The sequence below is a fragment of the Palaemon carinicauda genome, chromosome 35 (genome assembly GCF_036898095.1).
Source record: "Palaemon carinicauda isolate YSFRI2023 chromosome 35, ASM3689809v2, whole genome shotgun sequence".
NCBI classification, from domain to species: domain Eukaryota; kingdom Metazoa; phylum Arthropoda; class Malacostraca; order Decapoda; family Palaemonidae; genus Palaemon; species Palaemon carinicauda.
The window spans coordinates 38,099,868-38,109,867 of record NC_090759.1 but is presented as its reverse complement, the minus strand read 5'-3'; the positions used below and the strand labels follow the sequence as shown (position 1 = coordinate 38,109,867).

Sequence of the window (10,000 nt, the reverse complement as noted above, 5' to 3'; positions counted from 1 at the left end):
AATGACTTTATTAAGCCCTTGCTATTAGCAGTAAATAGGAAAATGATAGTATTAAGCCCTTGCTATTAGCAGTAAATAGGAAAATGATAGTATTAAGCCCTTGCTATTAGCAGTAAATAGGAAAATGATAGTATCAAGCCCTTGCTATTAGCAGTAAATAAGGAAATAATAGTATTATGCCCTTGCTATTAGCAGTAAATAGGAAAATGATAGTATTAAGCCTTTGCTATTAGCAGTATATAGGAAAATGATAGTATTAAGCCATTGCTATTAGCAGTAAATAGGAAAATAATAGTATTAATTCCTTGCTCTTAGCAGTAAATAGGAAAATGATAGTATTAATTCCTTGCTCTTAGCAGTAAATAGGAAAATGATAGTATTAAGCCCTTGCTATTAGCAGTAAATAGGAAAATGATAGTATTAAGCCCTTGCTATTAGCAGTAAATAGGAAAATGATAGTATTAAGCCCTTGCTATTAGCAGTAAATAGGAAAATGATAGTATTAAGCCCTTGCTATTAGCAGTAAATAGGAAAATGATAGTATTAAGCCCTTGCTATTAGCAGTAAATAGGAAAATGATAGTATTAAGCCCTTGTTATTAGCAGTAAAAAGGGAAATGATAGTATTAAGCCCTTGCTATTAGCAGTAAATAGGAAAATTATAGTATTAAGCCCTTGCTATTAGCAGTAAATAGGAAAATGATAGTATTAAGCCCTTGCTATTAGCAGTAAATAGGAAAATAATAGTATTAATTCCTTGCTATTAGCAATAAATAGGAAAATGATAATATTAATTCCTTGCTATTAGCAGTAAATAGGAAAATGATAGTATTAATTCCTTGCTATTAGCAGTAAATAGGAAAATGATAGTATTAAGCCATTGCTATTAGCAGTAAATAGGAAAATGATAGTATTAATTCCTTGCTATTAGCAGTAAACAGGAAAATGATAGTATTAATTCCTTGCTATTAGCAGTAAATAGGGAAATAATAGTATTAAGCCCTTGCTATTAGCAGTAAATAGGAAAATTATAGTATCAAGCCCTTGCTATTAGCAGTAAATAGGAAAATAATAGTATTAATTCCTTGCTATTAGCAGTAAATAGGAAAATAATAGTATTAATTTCTTGCTATTAGCAGTAAATAGGAAAATGATAGTATTAAGCCCTTGCTATTAGCAGTAAATAGGAAAATGATAGTTAGCAGTAAATAGGAAAATGATAGCAGTAAATAGGAAAATGATTGTATTAAGCCCTTGCTATTAGCAGTAAATAGGAAATTAATAGTTAGCAGTAAATAGGAAGATGATAGTTAGCAGTAAATAGGAAAATGATAGTATTAAGCCCTTGCTATTAGCAGTAAACAGGAAAATGATAGTATTAATTCCTTGCTATTAGCAGTAAATAGGAAAATAATAGTATTAATTCCTTGCTATTAGCAGTAAACAGGAAAATAATAGTATTAATTCCTTGCTATTAGCAGTAAATAGGAAAATAATAGTATTAATTCCTTGCTATTAGCAGTAAATAGGAAAGTGATACTATTAATTCCTTGCTATTAGCAGTAAATAGGAAAATAATAGTATTAATTCCTTGCTATTAGCAGTAAATAGGAAAGTGATACTATTAATTCCTTGCTATTAGCAGTAAATAGGAAAATAATAGTATTAATTCCTTGCTATTAGCAGTAAATAGGAAAATGATACTATTAATTCCTTGCTATTAGCAGTAAATAGGAAAGTAATACTATTAATTCCTTGCTATTAGCAGTAAATAGGAAAATAATAGTATTAATTCCTTGCTATTAGCAGTAAATAGGAAAGTGATACTATTAATTCCTTGCTATTAGCAGTAAATAGGAAAATAATAGTATTAATTCCTTGCTATTAGCAGTAAATAGGAAAATTATATTATTAATTCCTTGCTATTAGCAGTAAATAGGAAAATAATAGTATTAATTCCTTGCTATTAGCAGTAAATAGGAAAATGATATTATTAATTCCTTGCTATTAGCAGTAAATAGGAAAGTAATACTATTAATTCCTTGCTATTAGCAGTAAATAGGAAAATAATACTATTAATTCCTTGCTATTAGCAGTAAATAGGAAAATGATAGTATTAATTCCTTGCTATTGGCAGTAAATAGGAAAATAATAATTGTATTAATTCCTTGCTATTAGCAGTAAATAGGAAAATGATTGTATTAAGTCCTTGCTATTAGCAGTAAATAGAATAATGATAGTATTAATTCCCTGCTATTAGCAATAAATAGGAAAATGATAGTATTAAGTCCTTGCTATTAGAAGTAAATAGAATAATGATAGTATTAATTCCTTGTTAATAGCAATAAATAGGAAAATGATATTATTAAGTCGTTGCTATTAGCAGTAAATAGAATAATGATAGTATTAATGCCTTGCTATTAGCAATAAATAGGAAAATGATAGTATTAAGTCCTTGCTATTAGAAGTAAATAGAATAATGATAATATTAATTACTTACTATTAGCAATAAATAGGAAAATTATAGTATTAAGCCCTTGCTATTAGAAGTAAATAGAATAATAATAGTATTAATTCCTTGCTATTAGCATTAAATAGGAAAATGATAGTATTAAGTCCTTGCTATTAGAAGTAAATAGAATAATGATAGTATTAATTCCTTGCTAATAGCAATATATAGGAAAATGATAGTATTAAGTCCTTGCTATTAGCAGTAAATAGGATAATGATAGTATTAATTCCTTGCTATTAGCAATAAATAGGAAAATGATAGTATTAAGTCCTTGCTATTAGAAGTATATAGAATAATGTTAGTATTAATTCCTTGCTATTAGCAATAAATAGGAAAATTGTCGTACTAATTCCTTGCCATTAAAGTAAATAGGAAAATGGTAGTATTAATTACTTGCTGTTAGCAATAAATAGGAAAATGATAGTATTAAGTCCTTGCTATTAGCAGTAAATAGAATAATGATAGTATTAATTCCTTGCTATTAGCAATAAATAGGAAATGATAGTATTAAGTCCTTGCTATTAGCAGTAAATAGAATAATGATAGTATTAATTCCTTGCTATTAGCAATAAATAGGAAATGATAGTATTAAGTCCTTGCTATTAGAAGTAAATAGAATAATGATAGTATTAATTCCTTGCTATTAGCAATAAGTAGGAAAATGATAGTATTAAGTCCTTGCTATTAGAAGTATATAGAATAATGTTAGTATTAATTCCTTGCTATTAGCAATAAATAGGAAAATTATCGTACTAATTCCTTGCCATTAAAGTAAATAGGAAAATGGTAGTATTAATTCCTTGCTATTAGCAATAAATAGGAAAATGATAGTATTAAGTCCTTGTTATGAGAAGTAAATAGAATAATGATAGTATTAATTCCTTGCTATTAGCAGTAAATAGGAAAATGATAGTATTAAGTCCTTGCTATTAGCAGTAAATAGGAAAATGATAGTATTAATTTCTTGCTAGTAGCAGTAAATAGGGAAATAATAGTATTGAGCCCTTGCTATTAGAAGTAAATAGAATAATGATAGTATTAATTCCTTGCTATTAGCAACAAATATGAAAATGATAGTATTAAGTCCTTGCTATTAGAAGTAAATAGAATTATGATAGTATTAATTCCTTGCTATTAGAAGTATATAAAATAATGATAGTATTAATTCCTTGCTATTAGCAATAAATAGGAAAATGATAGTAATTTAACAAGAACACAGAGGGAGTTTAGAATGGAAACATTTTATTTAACCTACGATTTCAAAATATAAAATGAATTATGGGTAATTAACAAAGGAATATAAAAACACTTGAGAAATAAACAATAACTTTTCTATCCATATTGATAAACTTAATCTTTAATTTCCTCTTTGTTGAATCCACAATCAAATTGATTGACTGTTTACGTTTAGTAATCTGTAGTAAACAACGATGTTGAGATTTTGTTTACTTATATTAAATGTTGTTACTGTTATTAAAATGTTTTATTTTGATTGTTTATTCTTCTAATGTAGTTTATGTATTTCCTTGTTTCTCAGTGAGGTATTTTTCCTGGTTGGAGGCCTTGGGCTTATAGCGTCTTGCTTTTCCATCTAGGGTTATAGCCTATCTTGTAATAATAATAATAATAATAATAATAATAATAATAATAATGATAATAATAATGATAATAATAATTATAATGATAATATTAATAATAGTAATATTAATGATGATATTAATCTTAATAATAATGATATATACTTCAACGATATTTTTTACATTTTATACACAATATTATGTTAAACTTGGCTATTTTCTTGCAATATTAGGTTGCTTTTAACAATTATTTTTTACTCTTGTTCGTTTTCAACTGTAATGTTACCAAATAACATCCAAATAGTGTTGGTACCAATTATTATTATTATTATTATTATTATTATTATTATTATTATTATTTCCTTTTCCTTGCCCTATTTCAGATCACGATCATCCTCAGCCCCTCGTTCTCTTCCTCTAACTGCCGTTAACTCGAGCTTACTCGAAGGCAGCACCATCACCACTACCTCGAGTCACAGCATAAGTGCCAGGGGCGTAGCGGAGGGGAAGAGCCAGTCCATGATCCACGAAGGGCAGTGCCCGGAGGTGCACTCCTACTGCCTGAAGAGGCACTCCATAGCCGACATTCCCACTGAGGCGTCCTTCCGAGGAGTGTGGCAGATCCAGAAGGAGAGAAGAGGGAGGTCCTCGAGTCACGAGAGGAAGAAGGAGAACACTTACGAGAGAGTGAAGTCCCCGAAGCATTGTAAGGACAGGAGGAAGGAGAAAGAAGAGGGGAAGGAGGAAGGGCGAGGGAAAACTCCGAGGGAGAGAGTGGAAGGGAGGAGAGCTTCGAGGGTAAAAGTCAAGGGGGAGCCTATTTACGAGAGGGTGGACAACGGGGACACCTCCGAGTCGCCTAAAACCAACTCAGGGTCGAGTCTCAATTCCAAAAATAGCTACAATTCCTTCGATAACGCCGTGTACATGTCCATGAAAGACCTGAGGGAGCGTTGCACTCACGACAAATCGGATGGCTGCACTTGCCAGCAAGAACACCTGTACTCTTCCCTACATATGAGAATATCACCCGATCCCAATAAAACTCCTGTTCACATGCACGATCACTTGTACGAGAACATGCTCTACCTACCCATGACTGAAGTCAAAAGCGTCGTGAAAAAGCCCATGGACTTAAATAGACCTTTGCCAGATCCTCCTAATTTTGATGATAATGAGTTGGACAGCACCTGTGATTTCACCTCCGAACCCCAAAAGGACATTCACAAACCGGTAGCGATCAAGATATCCAATGATTTGATCGCTCGTTTCGGCAAGTCTCCCAACGACAGGCAACACCCGATGCCTCAGTATGGCCTTTACATCGCAGCTCAGCCGTCGAAGAAACCTTGCAAAATCGAGGACTGCCATCAGTCCAGCGGCCACCGCAGCCAAAGTGACAAACCCGGGAAGGTATACAAAAGCACGGGGCAGCACGTCCACATAAATTACTCTCACGGAAAGCACGACGACCCCTCCATCCCCCTGCATAACCTGAGACCGCCCCCGCCCCCTCCGCCTCGAAAATCCAGGTCAAGTCAGGGCAGCACCAAGACCAAAGCCAAATCCAAAGGCTCAACCAAACCAAAGTTAGATGTTCATCTTCCTGTGATATACGAGAATACGAGGCAAGAGGAAGAACTGGTTCATTCAGCCAAAAAACGGAAGTTGCGACATAGAATGGAGATAGAGTTTAGCTTCGACGACGAAGACAGACAATTAAACAGGTCGTCGGAGGAAGCCAGTGTGTCTGGATCGAGTCCTAGAGGCCATAACACGTCTAGTAGCGATAATCCGGACAGTGGCGTATCTGAAGGCGTGAATAGCCCTCTGGTTAGTCCTCTCAGTGCCCCGAGAAGCCCTCAGACGCCCAGAAGCGACAGTCTGCTAGAAGAGCCTTGCACGCCTCTCACAATGGATGAGCTACACGACTGTAACAAGAGCCCCAGAGAGGACACCAACTCGAATAGAAACTCTAATATATATGCCAATTTGTCCCATGATATGACGGATCCACGTTTCTTGAGTCTCCTCAGGGATTCGGGTCAACTTAATCACAGCATCACGGAAGCCTACATCGACGACCTCTTTCACCAGGTGAACCAACAAGCAATGCAACATACTCTCTCGAGTATTTCCCAGTCCAATTTCGAAACCACCTATCGAAGTCTAGATCAGCTCGAAAGTCCAATTCCGAACAAGAGCGTCGACTTGAGCAAAATGCTTTTAAGCGCCGTCGGTAGAAATTTATTTTCCGATTCAACCAAAGTATCCACGCCCGGACGGGAGGCGAAGACTCACGCCAGTGATGCCCCTCATAATTCTTCATCGCTCTCGAGGAGGCATTCCTTCTCAAGCCTGGCTGACATTTCCCGTAGACTTTCCAAGATTGAATTCAATGACGATACGACGTCCCTTTGGGGTATGGACGTATCCGATCATGATACGTCCCCTTCTCTTAAGAAAACCAAATCTCTGCAATGCCTAGATTTATCTTTCAAGAGTCCGATTACTGGCAGTGTCCCGCTGAGGGATTCCATGGCTGAAATTCTCAAAGACCCAGAAGAAATCAGCTTTTTGTTCCCAGCAAGTAAATCCCAAGAATTATCTCATGACAAAATGTCGACGTGCCCCGAAGAAAGTGTACAATCAGGACAATGGTGGTTACCGGGGGGTGGGGCTAGCGGTAGTGGGTATTGGAATGATGGGAGTGAGGAAGAAAAGGGGCCCCCTGGGGGTATGGAGGGTAGAACGGGGGAGGTCTCCCCCACGGAAGGGTCAGGTAAAAGGGCAGGTGCTGGTGGTCAGGCTGCTCAGCCAGGTTCATTCAGTGAACTGCCTTCATCCCACGACCGTCATCCCATCTCATCTCGGCCTTCCATCACCCCAACTTCCCATCGCTCCCCTTCGAGTAACCCGACACTGCCACTTCCGGTGATGAGTCGAGGGCAGCAGCATCTGGGTATGGGTTGTGAGAGTGCCTCTGCCTCTTCCTCCTCCTCCTCCTCTTCCTGCTATTCAGTGCCTCTTGGGCCACCATCCTGCGAGGAAGAGAATAGTTTCCTACTCGACTTGAGTCAGTGTGTGAGTGGTTGCGGCGGTGACTCGACCATCCTCACGTTAGACAACGCGAGTCAGCTGACAGCTCGTCAGCAGCGCCGTCGGGAGGAGAGTTCCTATCGCCTTCAGCGCATGTTGCAGGATCGCTCACGCTCTCCTCAGGAACACGAGCAGGATGAGTCGGTGAGCGCCGATTGGTCCATGGAAGCTGTCTTGGACGAAGCTTCGACTTTCGAACACCACGATCTCGACATCGAAAACAACGACAGCTCCGAATCGCCACCGGAGTCGCAGGACGCCATCAGTCTGTACACCCTAGGCAGTGAGTTCGCCGACAGCATCTACATCAGCCCTAAATTGTGCGAGAAGATTAAAGAGGTGTCCGAAGAAAAGATGTTGGCCAGGTTGCGCAAGTCTTTCCGCAGCAAAAAGGAAAAGGCTTCTACCAATGGCCAAATCACGAACGACAATAATAGTGCGAAACCGAAGGTTGGGATTTTGATGTTTGTGGATAATCCGATGTATTTAAGTCCCGAGGTGAAGAAAGAAGCGAAAGTTGTCAGTTCTCAGCAGCAAAATAGCGTGTGGTATGTGGGTAACCCCATGTACAATTCCCCTGATCCTAGTAAACTTAGAAACCTAAATTATGACACGAAGCAACGAGTGATCTGCGAGAAGGAAAATCAGAGAAATGCTCGTTTGGCCAAAGTCATCTGTCAAAATAACAACCTTAGGAAACCTTTAGGAAGTCTGTGGTTACAAAGCAACCCTTGCTATTACTCGCCCGATGTCAAGAACCCTTCTTCGTCAAACCCTAATAATAAAAACAGCAGCAGCGTCAACAACAACAACAACAACAACATCGCGAACCAAGTTCAAAGAACTTTCGTGCGTGAGAAACCAGACGATCATTACCTAACTCCGATATCCGTCAAGCCGACGAAGGACGTCGTTCCTCGTCCGTCAGTGGTGCCCTTGGATGAACTGTGCGACGGGGACATCCTCGACCTGCAGAAATTCATAGACCACGAATACTGCACCATCCCAGGGGACGAGTCAGACTCGTGGGTGAGTCAGTCGACCTCGAGGAAAAGCGACTCGCCCGTCGCCAGGAGAACGCTAGAGTTCGGGTCGACCAAGAAGCCGAAGGACGATAGGAATCCCAGGAAGTCCGTCACCCCGTCGAGGATATGGCGCCAGACGGGGAAGAACCAACACTCCACCCCGAGGAAGTACCAAGGGACCTTAGAGAAGAGCCTAGATGCGGGAGCTACTCTTGGGACGAGGGTGCATAGGACTCCAAGGGCAGTGAAGAGAGGGAAGAAGTCAAAGGAAACTAAGGTATTTTAATCTTTGTTCTTCTTATATATCTTACGTATCCTATATGTAGCATTATGTATATGTCTTACGTATCCTAAATGTATCATTATGTATATGTCTTACGTATCCTATATGTATCTTTATGTATATGTCTCACGTATCCTATATGTATCATTATGTATAGAAATCAAAGGGGATATTTTGAATTGTTTAGTAGACATTCTATCGAAATTACCGTGGTGCTACGAACGAATTGAAAGTATATATATAAAAAAGTTTAAAACTATACTAAAGCTCAATAAAGTATATGGAGTCTTTCAATATATAAGTATGTAGTGATTCATACATATCAGAATGAGATGATGATACATATAATTGCATCTTTTCACATTATATAATTACTTGAAAAAATTCCATGAATTTTTTCCATATTGCATTATCATGAGATAGTATATAATATTCTGATTTTAATATTAAATCAGTGAAGTTTCGACAATATTTTATATGAAGTTTTTCATTGTATTAGTGGATGAAAATATATTTTATGGAGTTTATCATTGTATTAGTGGATCAAAATATATTTTATGAAGTTTATCATTGTATTATTGGAGGAAAATATATTTCATTTAGTTTATCATTGTATTAGTGGATCAAAATATATTTTATGAAGTTTATCATTGATTTAGTGGATGAAAATATATTTTTATATGAAATATTAAATGACAAGTTATTAATAGACAATGATTTAATAATATTTAGATTCTTGCTTGACTTCAAAGATGTGTTTAAAGTGTTATTTTGATTTCCATTTAAGAATTATTAAGAATACTTGTGCAGATTCTCAAGAACATTGAATGAAAGTTACCACCTCTCTCTCTCTCTCTCTCTCTCTCTCTCTCTCTCTCTCTCTCTCTCTCTCTCTCTCTCTCTAAGTATGGATGCACTGTTTATGTAATAATTTTTCTCTAAGTATTTAGTAAAATCATGGCTATATAAGTAATTATTTCTTTGTATTAGCATTTCAATCTCTCTCTCTCTCTCTCTCTCTCTCTCTCTCTCTCTCTCTCTCTCAAACTATGAATGCACTGTTTATGTAATAATTTTTCTCTAAGTATTTAGTAAAATCATGGCTATATAAGTAATTTCTTTGTATTAGCATTTCAATCTCTCTCTCTCTCTCTCTCTCTCTCTCTCTCTCTCTCTCTCTCTCTCTCAAACTATGAATGCACTGTTTATGTAATAATTTTTCTCTAAGTATTTAGTAAAATCATGGCTATATAAGTAATTATTTCTTTGTAAAAGCATTTCAATATCAATATGTACAAAGTTAGATTTTTAAGAGTTAATTTGCGTATGCATTTGAATTCCAAACTTCTCTCGTACAAGCACTTCCAATCATTTTATGAATGCAGCCATAATAGATGAGTTTTTAGGTGCATAAGTAACTCCCACAAAAAAAGCATACTGACGAAATATATATTTTCCTTCCCAGGATTATCGAAGCAACAGCCCCACTCCCCCACCCCTGCCTG

General features: G+C 36.6%; 1 protein-coding gene across 1 annotated transcript in view; it reads left to right on the top strand.

Moving 5' to 3' along the window:
* Window positions 1-10,000, top strand: part of LOC137627237 (uncharacterized) — a 360,253-nt gene that overhangs the window by 138,472 nt on the left and 211,781 nt on the right. Inside the window, exons 6-7 of the mRNA XM_068358318.1 lie at window positions 4,472-8,489; window positions 9,961-10,000. The exon at window positions 9,961-10,000 is cut by the window's right edge and continues 480 nt beyond it. Of these exons, the coding sequence (XP_068214419.1) occupies window positions 4,472-8,489; window positions 9,961-10,000 (4,058 nt within the window). The remainder of the gene's footprint in view (window positions 1-4,471; window positions 8,490-9,960) is intronic.